At 37.9% G+C, this 21584-nt stretch overlaps 1 protein-coding gene across 2 annotated transcripts in view; it reads right to left on the reverse strand.

Moving 5' to 3' along the window:
- The window catches only part of LOC150079542 (10 kDa heat shock protein, mitochondrial-like), a 54110-nt gene that overhangs the window by 10537 nt on the left and 21989 nt on the right, over positions 1-21584 (reverse strand). For both annotated transcript variants that reach the window (XM_090382290.1, XM_090382292.1), the window contains exons 2-3: positions 10707-10868; positions 259-348 (exon numbers count right to left, since the gene is read on the reverse strand). In XM_090382290.1, coding sequence (XP_090238416.1) covers positions 259-348; positions 10707-10868 — 252 coding nt within the window. The remainder of the gene's footprint in view (positions 1-258; positions 349-10706; positions 10869-21584) is intronic.

Genomic DNA, 21584 nt, shown 5'->3' on the forward strand with positions numbered 1-21584 from the left:
ACTATTGTCCAAAAATATGTTCTCTAACTCTTACTTTGTCATGGCTTTATTTTGTCTTAATATTGGTAAGTCAACTGAAGCTTGAACCTGGCAATTGTTGGATGCCCATATATAGTTTTTAAAATATGGGATACATAGAACTGTATGCAGTACAAATTAACTACAAGAAAGAACGTCCAGGCTGTTTGTCTACTATTAACTTAAAGAAAAAATAAATAAATAAAATAAAACAATAAATAAAAATTCTGATACACCAACCTTGTTTTCCATTTCAATCTTTGTGCCACCATATTCTGGAAGAAGTACACTATCTCCCTCTTTTACACTCACTGGAACAACCTCTCCCTTCTGAAAAGAAAAACAATCTAGATGATTTAATGTTAAAATTAACAATGAAGGAGAGTATTAAATTAAACTAATGAAAGTATGCTTTGGCAGCCTACAGATCACTGTCATTATCTGATTTCCACAGCTGCCAGCATTTGACTTCTGAAAAATAGACCCTCCCACCCAATCTTTTTATTTGTTTCCAACTAATAGTGGACAGTTTGATAGAGGGCAATATGAAAATTATCTTTGAAAATCTGAGGTAAACATTATACATAAGTCTTCTGTCCAGTTTTGTCTTAAAGTGCCAAAATTGAAGTAATTATCAGAGGTTCGGATCAAAAAGCTCATGAAAATGAATTAGCCAATGCATAAATAAAATGTAGGTGATTGTTTCAAAAAAAAATTAATAAAAAAAGAAAACGATTTTTTACTTTTTCTTTTGAAATTTCCTCTAATGTTGATCAATCAAGTAAAAATAAGAAAGAAATTAAGAATTAAAAATAAGAAATTTTAAGAAGAAACATTCTATCAGCCTCCACCACTATCAAAAATTCACTATAGGAGATTCACCCACATGTGGCAAACTCACTAACAAAGTACACACTTTATATCAGAGTTTCCCAAACTTTTTCAAGTGCAGACTTGAAATTCACACCCCACCTATAGCTATAAATTAATGTATTTTCAATAATTATACTTGTAGGTTCAGGAAATAATGACACTACCATTAGGACATTTAACATACCAGTAATAATGCAATTAGGTATTCATTAACTCAGTAAATGTAAATAAAAGATAGGCAAAACAGATTCCATTTAAATTGATCCTTCTTATTAACAATGCACCCGGTCACCCTCCTGCCACCCTAATTAATTTCGACCGACGTGTGAAAGTTGTGTTTTTGCCTCCAAACACAACCAGCTTGCTTCAACCGATGGACCAGGGAGTCATCAAAACATTCAAGGCCTACTACACGAGGCGTTCGTTTGCACGTCTGAAAGAAGCTATGAGACAAAATAGTGAGATATTTGTTAAAGACTTTTGGTTTGTTTGTTTGTTTGTTTCGGAATTTATTGGGCGCATCGGCAACTATGGCCATAGTGCGCCATGCATATGGTAACTATGCATGTAATTTCTTTTCAAATAGAGAAAATGGAAAGGGACCAAAAGGTTTTTCTAACTAAAGGAGGTGATATACTTTAATTATCTTGAGAAAATTATAAATGCTTGAGACATTTGTTTCATTGTTTAAAATTGAGGTAATGTAGGATCTTTTGTTGTGGCTGAAGTGCAAAGCATCTGGCGTTCTCTTGTATATTTTGTGCATTCGACCAGAATGTGTTTCACTGTGAGCATTGTATTACAGTGATGACATTGAGGGGGTATCTCTCCTCTTAAAAGATAACCATGAGTTACATTTGTATGTCCTAATCGCAGACGAGCCAATATTACCTCCTGGTGTCGGATTGAACTGAGGCTGGAAGGCCATCGCTCAAGGTTTGGCTTGATACTTCGAAGTTTATTGTTTGGCTGATTTTCCCATAATAACTGCCATTGGCGCGTGCATTTTTCATGGATTATTGGTCGATAGTCTTGATGAGGCACTTTCCACTTGTTCTCAGATGAAAGGTGAGCTAATTTGGCAGCATTGTCCGCTAGTTCATTTCCAGGAATTGCCATATGTCCTGGGACCCAGCAGAAGTGTATGTTTTTCCCAAGTACTGATAAGGTATGCAGAGAGTTGACTATTCTTTCCACGACTGGGTGGGTCATGTTCATTGTGTTTTTTAGTGCTTGAAGGGCACTTAAGGAATCTGTGAAAATAATGCTGTTGTTAATATCGGAAGACTCGATATGATTCAGTGCAACCTGCATTGCTATTAGTTCTGCGGAAAATATACTGAACTCACGTGATAACTGGTAAGCTAATGTGATGTTTGGGAAAACTGCGGCGATTCCAACGTGGACATCATTCTTTGATCCATCAGTATGTACTATGGAAAAGCTAGGAAACTGGTTCACTACTGCATGGTATAGCTGCAAGAAGTTTTCTCTATGCAATGTAGATTTATTCCATTCATGTAGATGTAAGTCACATGAGGGCGGAATGATATTCCAAGGAGCAAGAGAGGATGGGAGGCTATGTGCCACATTGTCTAAGGTTAGATTTAGTTCTTCTAAGAGGTGTTTTATTCTCATGCCCAAAGGACGATTAACATTAGGGCGGTTTTGGTATAACCTGGTGTGCTGTGATGAAAAAAGTATCTGCCAATTTGGGTGTTCTGGCATAGATCTAATTTTATAGGCGTAACGTAGTATCAGTTGTTGTCGCCTGATCGAAAGAGGAGGTTCGTGTGCTTCAGCATGTAAGCTATGTATTGGAGACGTGCGATATGCTCCTAATGCAATCCGTATGCCACTATGATGGATAGGGTCAAGCCAGCGAAGGGCACTAGGTCTTGCTGAACTATAGACTTGTGGATATGCTCCTAATGCAATCCGTATGCCACTATGATGGATAGGGTCAAGCCAGCGAAGGGCACTAGGTCTTGCTGAACTATAGACTTGTGCTCCGTAGTCAAGTTTTGATCTTATTAATGCTCTATATAGCCGTAATAAAGTAAGGCGATCAGCTCCCCAATTAGTTGCAGAGAGAACCCGGATGATATTTAGTTTTTGTTGACATGAGTTTCTTAGTCTTTTGATATGCTCAACAAAGGTGAGTTTCTGGTCTAAAGTGATTCCTAAGAACCGTATGCTCGGTTGAACTGCTATTGGTTGGCGATTCAGTTCTAGCTCTGGATTGGGATGGAGTTTTCGTTGGCGGCAAAAATGGATGCAAAATGTTTTTTCCGGACAAAGTTGAAATCCATTAGTCTGAGCCCATGAACAGATCTTATTTATTGCCCCTTGCAACTGTCTCTCAATAGTATTCATGTTTTTTGCATGACACCAAATACTCAGGTCGTCTACAAACAGTGCTTTATCAATAGTGTTTGGAATTTGTCCGGCAATGGTGTTTATTGCAATTATAAAAAGTGAAGCACTGAGTACAGAGCCTTGAGGAACTCCTTCTTCTTGGGAAAATACTTGGGACAGTGAGGTTTTGAATCGAACCTGGAATGTACGCTTGCATAGGAAATTCTGTATGAAAATCGGGAGGTGACCCCGAAGTCCATGACGATGTAATTCACGGAGTATTCCATACTTCCACATGGAATCATAGGCCTTACTGATGTCAAAGCAGACTAACACATGGTGTTCCGATCTGAGGAATGCATTTCGGATGGAAGTTTCTAGTCTGACTAGTATATCTAGTGTAGATCTGTTTTGTCGGACACCGTATTGTGCAGAATGTAGGAGATTGAGATTTTCAAGGTACCAGATCAGTCGGCGGTTCACCATCTTTTCGAAAGTTTTGCAAATGCAGCTGGTCAAGGCAATTGGTCTATAATGAGTGGGATTTGTAGGGTCTTTACCTGGTTTAGGGAAGGCAAGGACTGTGGCACGATGCCATTGATTAGGGAATTTATCTTCCAGGAAGAGTCTATTGAATAGATGAAGAAGTAACTGTAATGATTCGGTACTAAGTTTCTGAATCATGGAATAGTGAATATTATCTGGTCCTACAGCACTGCGTCTAGATGTTGACAAGGCTCTGTGTAATTCGTGAATGGTAAAAGGTAAGTTGTATTGTTCATCTCCTTTTGAAGAGAAGTTTAACTTTTGTTTTTCTAAACTTGTTTTTAATCTTCTGAAAGTCGGTGTATAACTTTCTATTGCTGATGTTTTTGCAAAGGTTTCGCCCAGTATATTGGCAATTTCAGCAGGATCATTTACATTCTGCCCTCTCCATTCCATGATGGGTAGAGGTATCGTTTTATATTTGCCACTCATTTTTCTGATTGCTTTCCAAATTTTATGTGTAGGCGTTGTTTGATTAATAGTTGAAGTGAATCGGATCCAAGCAGCCTTTTTATTGCAGCGTCTGACATATCTCGCTCTTGCTCTAGCGCGCTTATATTGAATGAGATTGGTTGTAGTTGGACTCCGGCGAAAAGAATTCCAAGCTTTGCTTTGCTCTTTTTTAGCCACAAGGCATTCATCACTCCACCAGGTTTTTGGATGAATCGGTAATTTAGATGAGGATTTCGGGATAGTTTGTTCTGCTGCATGTAATATCGTTTTTGTGACATAGTCAACTGCTTCATCAGTTGTGGAATTTTGGATTATTTCGGAATCAAGCTTAGTTAATTTTTTATAGGACTGCCAATCTGCTTTTTCAGTGAGCCAATGTGGAATTTTAGTAGGATGATGAGAGGGCTTATTAAGTAATTCAATTATTATGGGGAAATGATCGCTATGTAGCGGATTGTTGTTTATCGTCCACTTTAGAATAGGATATAAGGTTGCTGAACAGATAGACAAGTCTATTGCAGTGCTTGTTCCTGAAGGAAGGTGAACGTATGTTGGTGAACCGTCATTTAGAAGAAGGAGGTTGTTATAGTCTAGACACTGTTCAATTAGTTTTCCTCTTTGGTCGATGTTGTTGTTACCCCATAGAGTGTGATGACCATTTAAGTCTCCCAAAATGAGGAAAGGTGTTGGGAGTTGAGCTATAAGATTGTTGAGATCATTTTGTTGGAAGGTATAGCTTGGTGGGATGTATAAGGAGCAGATTGTCATATGGATGTCAGCTGCCACACGGACTGCTACTGCCTCGAGGGGAGAGTTCAGTGAGACCTGTTTGGTAGCAATATGTTGGTTTGTTAAAATGGCTACACCACCATGTGCAATATTCCCATTGGTTCTGTCTTTTCTAATAATGTTGTAACGAGACAGTTTTGGTGTATTTTGGGGTTTTAAATACGTCTCTTGAAGGCAGAGACATATTGGTGAGTACTTACAAGAAAGATCGTATAGGTCATCGATATTGGCACGGAATCCACGACAATTCCACTGTATTATTCTGTGCATTATTTATCTCTTATTAGGCTTTCTGAGCGTTTTCGGGTTGCTGAAGTTTTCTGTTTTTCACTTTTGCTTTTATCTTTTTTTGGGAAGGAAGGCCTTTCGGTGTCCATGTCTTCTTCAACAAAAATTTGAAGAACAGGATCATCTGCTGATTTTTCTTCAGTGTCCATTTGTTGTTGGTGACTAGAAGTTAGGATATGTTTTTCTTTGGGTCCTTGATCCGGACTCTGGACATTTTCTTGTGGTATGGTAATTGGTGTATTTACTGCTTGGGTTTGAGTTGCACTGTACAAAGATTTTAAGTAATTTGAGAAAGACTGTTTTGGGGATACTGTTAGTTCAGTTTGCGATCCGGTTGATTGGAATTTTTTGATGGCTTGGGCATACGTAGGTCTGTCTGCATGAGTTGGTGGTGAGATGATTCTTTTTGCTTCTTGGTAAGAAACATTATGCTCAGTTTTATATTTCTGGATAAGTTTCTCACTTTTCCAGCGCTCGCATATTCTGGCATAAGCGGGATGATCTTTCTTGCAATTTGGACATACTGATTGAGGAGCATTACAGTTTTCGCAATCATGTTCGATTGAACCACACTTTGCGCAAGTAGGGGTTCCCCGGCAAGCTGTTTGAGAATGTCCATACTTCTGGCATCGGAAACACCGTAGCGGGTTTGGGACATACGGTCTGACATTACATACCAGATATCCGGCCTTAATGGATGATGGACGATTCGGTGTGTTAAAGGTCAAGATCAGATTGCGGGTAGGGATCAGATTACCATCTTTTCTCGTGGAGATTCTCTTGACATGAATAACTCCTTGTTCTTTCAGTTCTTCTAGCATTTCTTCTTCAGTTACATCTAGTAAGTCCCAGTTTGAGATCACTCCTTTAGAGGTGTTTAGTGATCTGTGGGGTGTTACAGTTACTGGGAGACCTGCAAAGTAATTTGTTTTCAGAAGTCGCTCAGAATGTTTGGTATTAGACGTCTCTATGAGAAGATCTCCTGATCTGAGTCTTTTTACGGATTTCGGAGATCCTGCTTTACTTTCCAATTCCTTTTGAATTCTAAAGGGAGAAAGTTTGCCAACTGCATTCTCACCAGTTGAATGGATGATCAGATAGGTTGGAATTGGATATGTCTCTGGCTCAGTTTTTTGGCGCTTTGCCGTTCCTGCTGTGGAACTGTCTTTCTTTTTTGATATCTGGGTTGCGTCTGGCAGCCCAGATAAGTCTGAGTTTGATTTACTCATGATATGCTCTTTTTGGCCCCGGGAGATTGTCTTTTTCTCCCAGGTTACCAGCCCCGCCACGTGGAGGCAAGAGCGGTGCCGCCTAGTGACCCAAGCGAAGAAAAGGGTTAGTAATAACTAAAAATAAAAAGAGGGATTAAAGAAAGGTGGTTGTCCTTTCTAGGTTATAGTATTTGAATATATCTATTTAATTATAATATTCAGGAGTTATCGGACTTTCGAAACTCAGAAATAACGTATTTACAATTAAGCGTACTAGATAATCACTCTGGAAAGGCGCTGTGGTCACTAATATCGCTTGGCACTCGGGGCCAAAGACTTTTGGAAACAATTCAATGTTTTAGATGCCATAAGAATCATTGAAGAATCTTGGGATGAAATTCACAAAAAAAAAACATTGAATGGTGTCTGGAAGAAACCTTGTCCATTTTTTTTAAAAAAACGGGACTAAAACAATGCCATAAACTGATCATGTCGCTCATATGATAGAAGAAGTTGTTAATCTTGCCAGGCAATTAGATTTGGAAGTCAATGGTGATATCAAAGAGCTGTTGGATTCACATAGTGAGGAGCTGACAATCAACGAGCTCATAGAGATGCATGAACAAAACATCACTGAATTATCCGACACTTCAGACCCAGTTCCACCAAAAAAAGCACATGACAATTGCAAGCTTCACACAGAAGGTCTCAAGCTCAATTGAAAAGTGCTTAAAAATTTTAGAAAACAGACTCCAGCGAAGAACGCGTTATAGCTACAAAGCAAGGAATAAAAAATTAGCTTGCTACGAAGAAATTCTGCGTGAAAAAAAGAAGGCGCTGTGTTGTCAGACGAAAGTTTGATTTTATGAAGCCTTCGAAATAACTTTTTTACGTAACTCATTTATTTTTTTAATACATAATTTGTATTAACATGTATAAATAACTGCAATTTTATTAAATATTTTTCTTTTAAACTAGTGTTTTTTGTTAGTCCCTTGGTCCAAATTAAACAAAATTTATATGCAAAGTTGTACCCCAACTTACGCGAATTCGACTTAAGAGATTTTCGTCGGACCCACCTATCGCGTAGCCGACCGGGCTAGCCAGGTGGGTAAAGCACCTGCCTGGCAACCCAAACGTTGCGGTTTGAATCCCGCCTCGGGCTTGGATCAAAGTACTGCAAAAAAAAAAAAAAAAAAAAAAAAAAACACACACCTTGGGAGGTGCATTATGGCCAGAGAAGCCGATGCGCCAACAACTACAAAAAAAAAAAAAAAAAAAAAAAAAAAAACCTACCGCGTAACTGCGGGGTATTACTGTATTAGATTTTCTAGTTCATCTGAGGGGACTGAGAAATTAGGAGGGATATATACAGATGCTATTGTAAGAGTAATACCAATTACAGTGTGCACTGCCACTACTTCAAAAGGAGTCTGAAGAGCAACATTTATGGATGGAATGTTGTTTATAACAAGAACCACCATCCCTCCATGGGCTGGTGAATCAGCAGTCCTATCTTGTCTGAAGATAGGATTTTTAACGGTAGGATACACTTGTAGATCAGTTGATAAGATTCTGTAAATAGTCTTTTGTATTACAAATGACTACAATTCTATTGAAGGAATCCTTCCATTATGCAATTTTGATGGTATTTTTTTTCTGACTGCTTTTTAGTTGTAGCTCGCTTGTATCAATATATCTTCACTTTGTCTTTCTTAGGAAAGAAGGAAAGTGTCATGTCCATATCATCAGTTGCACGAAGCTCTAAAATTCTGTTATCTGGTTCATTCTGTTCACCAATATCCATTTCGGTGGTCGGAAGTGGTGGACACAGTTTCATGGTTTCTGTTACTTTTGGTTTTACTGTTGGAGACTAGCGAAATGCACACAATTTCCTGCCCATTTCACACCTGCTGTGAAGACATTTCTAATGAAATACGACATTGTACAGATCAAGCATCCACCTACTCTCCCGATCTAGTACCAGCAGACTTCCTCTTTCCCTGAAGACTGCCCTCAAAGGAAACAGATTTCAGAATGTTAAGCACAGAAGGAAAAATGTATTCGCCAAACCAAATATCTCTTTGGATGCCTTCACTTACTCTTTTCAGAAACTTTTAGAATGGGTGTAATAAGTGTATTCAATCACGTGGTGATTACTTTGAATAAAAGTAAAACCATTTTTGAGCTCCTTCACTTTGTGTTCTTTTTATTACACCAGTATGGGAATTCTATCATCCTACCTCATATATAAACAGAAGTTGTATTCATTAAAGTGCATTTACAACAATTTGAATTAAAAACTAATCATCTCCAAGGCAGCTGAATGAAAATGCAATTAGCATCCCCCATTTGCAGCTCAAATATTCACAGTAACTGATGAAATGACTCACTTAATAAATACTGTTAACAATTCTCACATCCACTTCAGGAAAAGGATTTATCAGTGTAGATGCAATGAATAACTTATTTCTTGTCATAATAATTTGTTGTAATTAACTACTTCAACAATTATTGCATAGCATTTGATATTTTGCAAAAAAAATAAATCCCTAATAGAGCAATCTTCACAAGCAAAGAGGACACTAACTAGCAATTGCTACAGTAAACTGTAAGGTTTATATCCATCCATTGTTCTGAGTAATAGACACTGCCCACACACACACGGATGTCAATGACCAACCGAGGTCTCTGAGTAAACAACTTATCACCAAGCCTATTTTTTACCATCCAATTTCTCATTTTTATAACTTTTGTCAGAGTCCAACCTTCCATCAACAACCCTGCTTACACAATATAAAATTGGCAACATTTATGCATAGCAAATCAATGTGCATCTTAAAATATGTCTAATTAGTCTGCATCTACCTAAAACATTTAAGTAGCAGAAGCTACTTGAGGACTAAATGAAAAATAAGCCAACTATATTGGAAAAAAATAAAAATAAAATATTATGTATTGAAACCCTCCCAAAGTGGAGGGGCAACCTGACCTCTTTTTTTTAAATCACTGGTGGACTAGCGGATAGCAATTTTCGACACCAGAACTTCCAATATGACTCTGTTCATGATTCAATTAGCGATTCTAAAGAAAAAAAAGAGGTCAGGTTGCCCCCCCCCCACTTCGGGAGAGTTTCAAGCTCACGTGGGATTCAACTTCTACTCCAGACCGATAACACCCACCGTCTGTTTACCGAGCAAGCAACAATACAAATGTCATTATGGCAAAGTACTTTTACCAATAAATTTCACTGAACTTTTGCATGCTTCTCACGCAGGCTTTCTTTACCCTAGCCAAAAAAAGTATTGCCGCATTTTTATTGAAAAAACAATTTTAGTCCAACGAAATACAATGAATGGAATTTTTTTATTGTACTGATATTCCTTTGAATGCGGGTCTGTAGATTTTGGCACAGTCACTCGCATATTAATCATTATGCTAATATAATGGTATAACGTAGCAAGTGACTGCTCAATTGTACAGTACTTGTGTCACTGCACTTGCTGCATACAATTGAGTTTTCTTGGGCACATGCATTGTACTTGTTGCGTCACCACAGCAACAAGTACAATGCATTCGCATCGGATTTCATTACGATTTCTAGGTAACACAACACTTTTTTCAAAATAATGCTGGTAAAAACATTTTTAAAGCCAAAAATATAGTAAATTAAAAAGCTACAATGAAATATGGAATTGTTGAATTCTAAGTCAACTAACTTTAATCATGTAATAATTAACATAACAGAACACAAACCCAATAATTACCTCCCCCAGCTATTGTCAGCACACCAACAACAATAAAAAATCTATTTTCCTACTAGTTTCCCTTTTTCTCATGCTGTATAGATATCCTTCAGTACAAAAACTTTGTAGTGCATTGCTTATATGACAATGATTATATATGCAAAAATGACTGAGGAAGGGGAGCGAAAAAAAAAAAAAAAAAAAAAAGAGTTTACTGTTGTTCATAATAGTCCATTCAACCAATAATCTGTGCTGCAAGTCAACTGCCGTTTACAATTCAACAGCCATAGGAGTTGATACTGTACCCTTGAAAAGTTACTCTTTTCCAGTTACATTGTTATAATCACGAAACAAATAGTAACAGTCAGCCTTGCTGCTGCAAAATCAAAAATGTACATTAAAATTGTATATATAAAATACTAACCGAATTAACTGAACCAGGACCTACAGCAACAACAGTTGCACTGTTAACTTTGGCTTGAGCCTTTTCTGGTATCATAATACCACCTTTCGTTTTAGTTTCTGGTATAAATCTTTCAACAAGAACTCTATCCAGAAGGGGGACCAAGCGTTTTCCAATAGCAGCCTTAAAAAAATAATAAAAATAAATATATATATACACACACAACTCAACAGGTTACAGGAGTTAGATTATTATTTATAAAATTTGGAATAAGTTATAATTAAATAATAAATAAATTAATTTTCTGTTTATACTCCGGGACAACCAGTCAGGAGTTCACAAGATAGACAGAATACAAGGAACAGCACCGTATTCAACAATCACGGGCTTTAACCCTGGTCACTCAAGGCACGTGTTCTTATGAACCCGTGTGCCTAACCACTAGGCTACGGCAGCCTTTTGTGATCTATCCAAAAATTGTATTTTCTTTTTTTTAAAGTTGCTTGTTTTTAATAAACAAGCCAATTGTATTAACTGATGCAAAGCCAACCAACTGTTTATAGCTTGGTCACCATGGACTAACTTAAGTTGTCATAATTTGAGCCCATCCTATTATTTTATGTATTTTAAACCCTTTTAACTATTCAATCACTCTTACTTCTGCCCAGAATGTACACAATGGAGACTAGAGAAAAGAATAATGCTAAAAATGTGTATTTTTGGTACTAATTTACAATGTTTTAATGAGCATATCACATAAACTTAAGTTTCCGTAGGAACAAAAATACCTGGGGAAAAGATCCAATAATGTTGATAAAGTTACAAAGTTATTCAATGTAAACTGCCATGCAGCATATGAAGTTAGAGCTTTATTGCAGTAGAGACGTCGCAAACCTGCATAACAGCTCACACAACTTTACTACAACTGTTTTCTCTGGGTACTATCACTACAGACCATTATTTCATCCTTTAAAGAAATGGCTTATTTAACCTTTTGGTGAGATCACAGTATGAAAGTAGCACAATGCTAGGCAACTTATGCAAAAGGAAAGATAGTACTACAATCTTCTTATAACTGACAGGCAAACTGATTAATATTAATAAAGCAAAAATTAATAAATAATAATAATAAAAAAAACAGACAGGCAAATGTCTGATTCCATTAACCAACTTCACACACCAAAACAGGTTAGTCATTAAGCTGTATTTAAGTTACACAAAAAACTAATATTAAGGTCACTTAAAGCCAATCACATGTCAGGGCCACTATTAGGACTTGGTTCTAGGTATATCACAGAACAGCAGTGGCTAGCCTTTTACTGTGAGGTACAACACAGGACAGCAAATGTAGTTGTGTGCCATCTAAAAGGCAGATCCAGAAGCCATCCAAAGAAAATTTTTGGACTACATTTAAGAATTCAATTGCCAATTTTTTATTAGAGAGAGCAAAAAAAAAAAAAAAAAATAAATAAATAAAATAAAGCACAGACTTCCATTCCTTGTTGTGGAAGTTGATAGCCTAAATAAATTTAAGGCTCAGCTGGACAGGTATTTCAAATGAACGTAGGGGTGAAGTGGAAGTTTTTTTTTTTGGCTGATGCTGCATAAGCTTGCTTTCTTGCATCATATGCCTCTACTAATGCTAAACTCTGGCTCTTAAAGGGAATCAATCATCTGCACGTGAAATAATAAGAACACAAAAAGAATTGTTTATAACAGAAATTAAATAGTATGAATCAGAGCTGTAATACTCAATACGTTCATATTAATATTTATAAAATAACAAGAGGAGTAAAATAATATAGTACGTAGAACACTTCCGTATGATACTCTCCAGAAATTAAAACGAAAAAAAAACCGAAAACTTACATTAGAGTAAAAAACAAATAATTTAAAACCAATTTAACACAATTAAAAATCAAAAAGAATCTAACGAATATATTCAAAATGATTTTCCTTCCTGAATATTTTCGTTAGATTCTTTTTGATTTTTAATTGTGTTAAATTGGTTTTTAATTATTTGTTTTTTACTCTAATGTAAGTTTTCGATTTTTTCGTTTTAATTTCTGGAGAGTATCATACGGAAGTGTTCTACGTACTATACTGAGTAAACTCCTCTTATTATTTTACAAAAAGAAATTAAATAAAACAAACAAATATTTGTCTTTAGAGATTTGATGTCATGAGGCACTCTCAAGCACCCACCCCTATCCAAACATGATTTTTGTCAAACTGGAAAGCATGCCATTGATAACAGCCATACAGGCCACAAGTGGTTTGCATGCCACAGGTTGTGGCTGGCCCTGCTCTAGAACCTGACAGACTTAGTACTGTAATGAACAACAATGATGCATGCCATCCGTTGAAATTCATTCTACACCATGGAATCAATTTCAAGGGGTGGCATCAACCAACCATTTGTTATTACATTTTTAGTACATTTGTATTTGTTTATATTTTATGGTACATTGAACACAGAAAGAAAAGAAAAATAAATAAATAAATAATACAAAATCATCAAATGGAAGTTGCTGACATGCCTGGTTCACAAGGCAAGTGCAATTTTCAGCATGGAGGTCCATACAACAAAAACCAGCATGAAATAACTAAAAGAGAGCATGTTCGTAAATGTCTTCTACACTGTCATGGAGTATGGATATAGTTGTGCTGATGAACACTCTGATGAGAGATAGTGAAAACTAAAATAAGGTGGGGCTCAGATTTCCACAAATCAGTAAATACTTTAACACTTCAATTATTACAATTTGCTTAAAACCCAAGTATTTTAAATTCAAAGGGAAAATTTATGTGGATATATGGGTTAAGTATGGGGAAACCCTACTCTCAGCACTCATGGTAGATATTTTTATCGATGATTTAAAAGAGAACCATCGGTTTTGTAACTACACAACCCTCTATATAAGGAGTGGCCAACTTAATTTGTGATGTGATCTTTTTTTCTTCAAAATGTGCCAGAGATCTACCATCAAGAATTTCATTGCACACGATTAAAAAAAGTTAATTTTTAACCTTTAAAATGAAATACATTTCAGAATTCTTATTTTAAATTCACACATATTTAAATTTTTAATTTAAGTTTGTCTTCAGGTCATCTTCCAAGCTTTCAAAATCAGGGATACACTGTGATAAGGCCAACCATAAAGAATCTTCCTTATGCAAGCTCGTAAGAGTAGAGTGATTCTTCGTCTTTGTTTCAAATACGTGCCAATTCACATAGATATGTGGAACCAAAACAGGAATTTGAAAGTTCACTGCATTTTTTTATATTTGGGTATTTTCCTTGGCAAACACATTTCTAAGAGTCTTTTTCTGATGATCTGGCTTTCGGGAGGATAGCTTCGCAATGCAATAAATTTCATTTTCGAGTAATATTTTCACCATGAGAAAAATCTCAGCAATTTTTTTTTGCAATTTGTTTTGTATCTAAGTTGGCATTAAATGGATAAAAAATATACTTGTTAACAGGAGACTGCTTCTACAGGGATGGGATGGGATACACTTAAATAGAAAGGGTGCAAGAATATTTGCTGATGCTATCGAGGCAGTATTAGGTGGGTCGGAAAACTGCTAGCTTGGGGGGAGACAGACTAATAGATTAACAGAAGCTTGAAAAACAAGATGCAGGATATTTCAGAGAGTGCTGGGAGTCATTGCGGTACAAGTAAACACATGGATTGTGTTAGGGTAGCTAAGAATAGAAACAGGTGCATGTATACTTGTGTGTACACCAATGCAAGGAGTTTAGTAAATAAATTTGAGGTATTGCTCAAAACATCAAAGGCAGATATTGTTGGGATATCGGAGACGTGGTGTCACACAGATATAAGGAATACAGAACTGGAATTTGGGGATTACGTCTACAGAAAGGATAGACAGGATGGGAAGGGAGGAGGGGTTATGCTATTAGTTAAGAAACACATAAAATCCAAGGAAGTGAAGCCAGTCAACATCGCTGGACATTGCAGTGTCGAGTCAGTTTGGTGTGACATTCCCAGATACTGACTGGAATTTGGGGGATGGTCACTCATACACTAGCAAGGCTTTTGTGAATATACTGGATGATTGTTTTCTACATCAGCATGTTCGGGAGGCAACTAGAGGGAGTAATACTCTTGATTTAATTATCAGTAGTGATTCTTCATGCATTAAGAATCTGCAGATAAATGAACCACTAGGTGGAAGTGATCACAGTGTGCTGAAGTGGGATTTACTCAAAGAGGTAACTACCATTAGGGGTTACTGCTTTCGTAAAGGCGACTACGATGGACTGAGACAGTATATAAATTCTATACAGTGGGACCAACTGATGTTACCAACAGCAAATTCAAAATTTGAAGCATTCAAAGAACTTATCTTGGAAGCTACTAGGCTTTACATACCAACGAAATACATACCAAAGAAATATTGTTCAAGGTTTAGGCCTAAATGGATGTCAGATGAACTAATGAGACATATGGCAGAGAAGAAATAAGCATGGGATACATACAAATTAACACGTGACACAGAAGCCTATGATAGATACAAGTTGATCTGTAACCAAGTTACAAAGGAGGTTAGGCAGGCGAAGGCAGATTATGAGAAATCTTTGGCAAGGGATGCAAAGAAAAACAGCAAAGAGTTCTTTACTTATGTCAACTCTAGAAGGAAGGGGATGACATGTAGACATGTATGGTATCTTATGTAGGACGGCAGCTGAACGTCAGTTCATCTCCGCCTTCGTACACTGTGATGATTACAGAAAGCACTGTAAAAGGCCAGAAATGTGTGTAACGTTAAGTTCGTGCAGTGTGTGTGTTGTTGTGTTGTTTCTGGCCGTTTTGTCACCAGGCAGGCGATCACCTGGAAAGCCTGCTCAGTGTCCGTCTACACCACGGGGAGGTAGGCCACAACTACGCATGCATCGCGACCTACCTGGTTTACCAGCTCTTACTGCCCTAATATCAGAGCAAAAAAAAAAAAAATAAATAAAATATATATATATACACATATATATACACACACCTATCTAAGAAAATAATAAAAATTAGATAATAAAATCTTGTCCATCGGGCAGCCCAAACCCAGCGAACCAGCAAAAGTGAAAAAAAAAAAAAAAAAAAGAAGAAGAAAAAAAAAGTAATAATAAAATAAAGAAAAAAAAAAAAAAAAGTAATAATAAAATAAAATTAAGAAAAAAAAAAAAAAGTAATAATAAAATAAAATAAAGAGAACAAAAAAAAAAAAAATATATATATATATCTGATCCCGCACTGGCCAAAAGCCAGTGCCAGCAGGGGTCTCCACTAGGAAGGCTAGGAGGTATTCCGTAGTTGAGTGTGAAGACATCTCCAGCGATCAAAAGCACGACGAGCAAATTCTTGCAGGGACTGGAAGTTTTCTGTGGTGCTCAGGAAGTCCGGCTCATTTCCGGGGACAGTGATACTGGTGGAGAGAAGGTTCTGTCGAAGATCTTGGTATTGATGGCAGTGGTATAAAATATGTTCCCAGTCTTCTGGGTCACCACAAGAACAGAGAGGTGATTCAGCAAGGTTGAAAGTTGCAAGTTTGGCATTAAGGGAGCCATGACCAGAGAGTAAGTAGAGAGTGTACAGACAAGGATGAAACCATTTCTGAGTGGACTCTAACGTGGCAAAGCGACGTTAGGGATGAACTTTAAAGTAACGAGACCCTTAGAGGTAGCGGACCATCTGTCTTACCAGCTCTGCATCAAAATATTCCAACAGCGTCTTTTCTCTGCCTTGGGATCCACAGAGACATCGATGGTAATGCCAAGAAAGGTGACAGGGACAGCGTGCCTAATGTAGAAGCACAGGCCTCGATACATAAGAAAGAGATTGAGGGGCAGACAGCCGTAAAGGACCTGCAAAGCAGGAGTAGACACAGTCCTACAGGCACTGCACATTGCTAGAAGCATTTTACGTTGAATGCTGTGAAGTTTATTCCGTACTGAAACCTTCTTAACATGCCAGAACCAGGCAGCCACGCCATAGGAACAAATTGGTAGAAACACAGCTTTGTAATATAACCGTAGAGAACGAGAATTAAGACCCCAAGATTGTTTAGAGAGACGCAGAAGTGAGAAGGTAAGTTTTTTGACTTTCTCTGAGAGATCTTCCAAGTGTTTAGTAAATGAAAGTTTACTATCAATGATCAGACCAAGAAATTTTAGAGCTCGCAACAATTGTAAAGCAGTCATTAATCAGTCCAAACTAGAGTTTGAACAGGCTAAGAGTAGAAAACTTGCTTCTTGCCCTAATGGTAGCCGAGCATTCTGGTCTCTTGCCAAAGTTATTGGCCGCAACTTTTGCCCATCTCTGCTCCCACCTCTGTCCAAACCAGATCGTTCTGTTGTCACTTCAGCCAAGGATAAAGCTGACCTGCTAGCATCCCATTTTTCTTCGAGCTCATGTATTAATGATCTCGGTAAAACACCTCCCACTATTCCTAACACGCTCCATTCAATGCCTCCTGTGGTCTTCCATCATAAGGATGTCAGAAGGATTTTGATGAATCTTGATGCTAAGAAAGCTCCAGGTCCTGATGGTATTTCTCCACTTGTTCTCAAAACCTGTGCTCCTGAACTTACTCCTATTCTTTGCCGCCTTTTTTCACTTTCTTATTCCAAAGGTGTTTTTCCTTCTGCTTGGAAATTTGCTCATATCCAGCCAGTTCCTAAAAAGGGTGACAAATCCCTCCCATCCAATTATCGTCCCATTGCAATTACAGTAAACCCCCGCTATTCGCGGGGGTTACGTTCCTGAGAAATGCCGCGAATACCGAAAACGCGAATACTGAGTTATGGCTCCCATAGTAATAAAGGGGTTCCGTTCCAAAGTATGAAATATATAAGAAAAACTAGTCTAAAATTTTGTCTGTGTAGGTATTATATGTACCTTCATAATATGACTATGTACATAGACAGTACATAGTGAAATGCAAGCATATGGCATCGAAATGAAAATAAGAAACAATTTAATATTAAATGTAATATTTATTAGAAATTTCAAACAAATCTTTCAAACCAGCGTCTTTGCTAGCTAAAAAAACCTATCCCGCCAGTGCTATCACCAGTTTCGCTAAAGCGTTGATAAGGAGTTTTGCGTTTTCACGAATGATGAGTGAATTTAACGGAATTTTATTTTGAGTTCGGTCTTCTATCCACAAATTTAAAGCCTTTTCCATTTTTCCTAATTTAACATCACGAGTTACAGAGCAAATTTTGGAAGCAATTAGCGCGTTTTCACGGACACTACGGCAGATTTTTTCTTCCAATTTCTTGATTGATCGTACCGTTGACTCATTGATTTTTATAATGTTTTGCCACTGAGGAGACACTTTCACCATTAGAAATTTTATCTAACAACTCAATTTTATTCGCTAATGTCATCACCTTCTTTGATATTTTCACATTTCTCTTGCTATTCGTAGTCATATTTTTGTAGGGGTTAGAAAGAACTTGTCCACAATAAAGTCACATTCTTCCGTTAACACACTCGAAAAAGTCTGTTTTACACTGCTAAACGGTAGATTTATTACTTTTGTAAGCATATCAATTTATAAGCATATAAATTAAAAGCAAACGACGAAACCTTCCATAACAAGCGCATAACACATATTGAACAAGGATTAGCGAGAAACATTCACACTCGCGATTTTGTCACCCCTCTCCCCCACCCACTGAGCGCTGTTTTGACCGGGAAAGATCATTTTAACCACGCCCATGTTTTTTTTTTATGGCGGAAAATATTCACGGCGCTTTAAAATCCACATTTTTTAGGTTTCATTTTATATTAAATCGGCGATCGCGAATACGCGAAACCGCGAATAGCGGGGGTTTACTGTACTTCTACTCTTTCTAAAGTAATGGAGAAATCAATTAACCGCCAGCTCTTAAACTACCTAGAAACCTTCCGTCTGATCAACAATCGACAGTATGGATTCCGTCAGTGTCGATCCACTGGTGATATTCTGGCTTATGTTACCCATTTATGGACTAATTCAATGGAAAGGTTCGGTGAAACACAAGTAGTTGCTCTTGACATCTCAAAGGCTTTTGATCGTGTTTGGCATAAAGGTCTTCTAAACAAGCTTCCATCTTATGGTTTGCCAACTGTTTTTAGTAATTGGTTATCCAGTTTTCTCTCTGATCGCTCACTGAGGGTGATGGTAGATGGCTCTCTGTCTTCTAACTTCTCCACTAATGCCGGCGTACCTCAAGGTTCAGTTCTTTCCTCCCACTCTTTTCCTCTTGTATATCAATGACCTTCTTCCATTGACTGAAAATCCTATCTATAGTTTTGCCAATGATAGCACATTGCATTCAACTTTCCATTTTGAGAAACCTTGTCCAGCTCAATCAGCTTCAAGTTCTCGAAAATCTGCTGCCAATTCCTTAAATGCCGATCTTCAGGTAATTCTCCAGTGGGGCAAAGCCAACTTAGTTGATTTCAACCCTTCTAAAACTCAGTCTTGTCTTATATCTCGCAAAAAGGATTCTTCTGCTCCTATGCTTATCTTTAGTGACACTCCGATTTCTAGGCAAAATGATATATCTCTTTTGGGGATTACCCTGACTTCTAATCTCTCTTGGCACAAGCACATTACAAATATTGCTTCCTCTGCATCTAAAAAACTTGGTTTTCTCTTTCGCTCTCGGCGTTACTTTTCTTCCAAACAGCTGCTCACTCTGTATAAATCGCAAATCCGCCCTGCCATGGAATATTGTTCCCACATGTGGGGTGGTGCCGCCAAAACCTCTCTCAGGCTTCTTGATTCCATTCAGAAGAGGGCAGTTAGGTTAATTAATGATTCATCTCTAACAGAGTCTCTCCACTCGCTTTCTCATAGACGCACTGTTTCTGCTGCATGCCTCTTCTACAGATACTTCCATGGGCACTGTTCTTCTGAATTGGCTTCTATAATTCCCGCTCTCTCTTTCAAAACAGTCCGAACACGTGCCGCCACCAGCCAACATCCATTTACTGTCCAACTTCAAACCCACAGAACCAACTTTTCATCTTCCTCATTTATTCATTCAACTGCAGTTTTCTGGAACAACCTTCCTTCATACGTATTTCCTGAAAATTACAATCTACAGAAGTTCAAGTCCAATATCAACAAATATCTTCTTTCGTCTTCTCAACCTCCAACCCAAGCACGGTACTAAGTACTATAGGTTATAATACCTCTCGTGTTTGGGGTTCTCATAAAAAAAAAAAAAGACAAGTGGTACAAGAACAGAGCCTCGGGGACAGCCCCTAGTGACAGAGCGGGAGATGGAGTTAGATCCAGAAATAACAGAAACTGTACGGTTTTCAAAATAACTTCTTAAAAGGTTATAGAGAGGAAGAGGACAATCAGCAACACGTAAGCGAGCAAACAAACTAGACCACCATAACAGATCAAACGCCGCAGAAAAATCAAAAATAGCAAGAACGTATTTAGAATTTGTAGGGTTAACTCGAGAAAGGAATTCAACGACAGCTTCTTCAGTTCCTCATTCAGTTCGGAAACCATATTGATCGTCTGATACAAGAGAGGTGTTCGTGAACGGTGAAGTGAGTCTTATAGCAATCAGCCTTTCAAGTGTTTTGGCCAAATGCGATAACAGAGCAATAGGACAGAAGGACTTGCCACTTTGGGTGTTTGAGGGTTTAGGAATTAGTTTAAGAAGAGCTGTCTTCCAGATGACAGGGAATGTGCTTTCATTCAGACATTTGTTGAATAGAGTTGGAAGAACCCCTGGACGTAGCTTGTGGAATTGTTTGATAAAGATGCCCTCATGAAGGTCGAGGCCCGGACAAGCAGAGTTGTTAATTTTTAGGACAGCTGTGTCCACCTCCAGCTGCGTAAATGGCTGAGATTCAGAAGTAGTAGTGTAGGAATTATTCAGCTGTCTTATTTGTTGATGAGTAGTCAAGTCATCCTCTGGGCGATCAGAAGGAAGCAGATTGTCCAAGATAGTGTTGATAGTGTCCTTCCAAGTGAGAGTTTCGGTAGAAGGAAGGGGATGAATCAGATTGGTCCACTTGATATCGATGGGTCAACTGTTGATGATCCTGCTCAGGTAGCTAACAAACTAAATGAATATTTTGCATCGCCATTCACACATGAGTTATTCAGCGAGGGGAATGCTAGAAGTGTATTCAACTCTGGCAGTAAGCTAGAGAATCTTGTAATAACTGAGAGTAAAGTGGAGGAGAAATTGTTGAAGGTTTGGTTTTTTTTTTTTTTTTTTTTAAGGAGCATTAGCAACTAAGGCCATATTGCTCCGAGAATATGCGGTGGTCATTCCTTTGACCTTTCCGCATCCTCCGTATTTGGTGGTGACGGGCTCGAACCCCGATCTAATCAAGAAGCGTGTGCTACCACTGCTGCTCCTTCCCACCTGGCTACGGAGGCGCCGATTGTTGAAGGTAAACACAAGAAAGGCACCTGGGGTGGATGGGATCTATCCAGTTATATTAAAGGAGGCAGCAAAGGAAGTAAGCAAACCCTTAGCCATAATCATGAGAGCTTCCTTGGACTCAGGGGAGGTACCCACAGACTGGAGATGTGCAAATGTGACCCCAATTCACAAAGGAGGATCAATTGCTGACACAAGCAATTATAGATCTGTGAGTTTAACTTCTGTTCCAGGAAAATTAATGGAGGCACTGATTAAAGAAGCACTGCAGGATCATCTAGACAAGACTTCAGTTATAGCTCGGACACAGCATGGTTTTATTAAGGGGAAGTCTTGCCTGACCAATTTGATTGGATACTATCATGCAGTCACAAAAGAACTGGATGCAGGGAATAACTTTGATATTATATACTTGGACCTTAGAAAGGCTTTTGATACTCAGCCACCTCACATGGAAGACTGCTGCACAAACT

The sequence above is a fragment of the Mastigoproctus giganteus genome, chromosome 10 (assembly GCF_048544385.1).
Source record: "Mastigoproctus giganteus isolate SK-2022 chromosome 10, ASM4854438v1, whole genome shotgun sequence".
NCBI classification, from domain to species: domain Eukaryota; kingdom Metazoa; phylum Arthropoda; class Arachnida; order Uropygi; family Thelyphonidae; genus Mastigoproctus; species Mastigoproctus giganteus.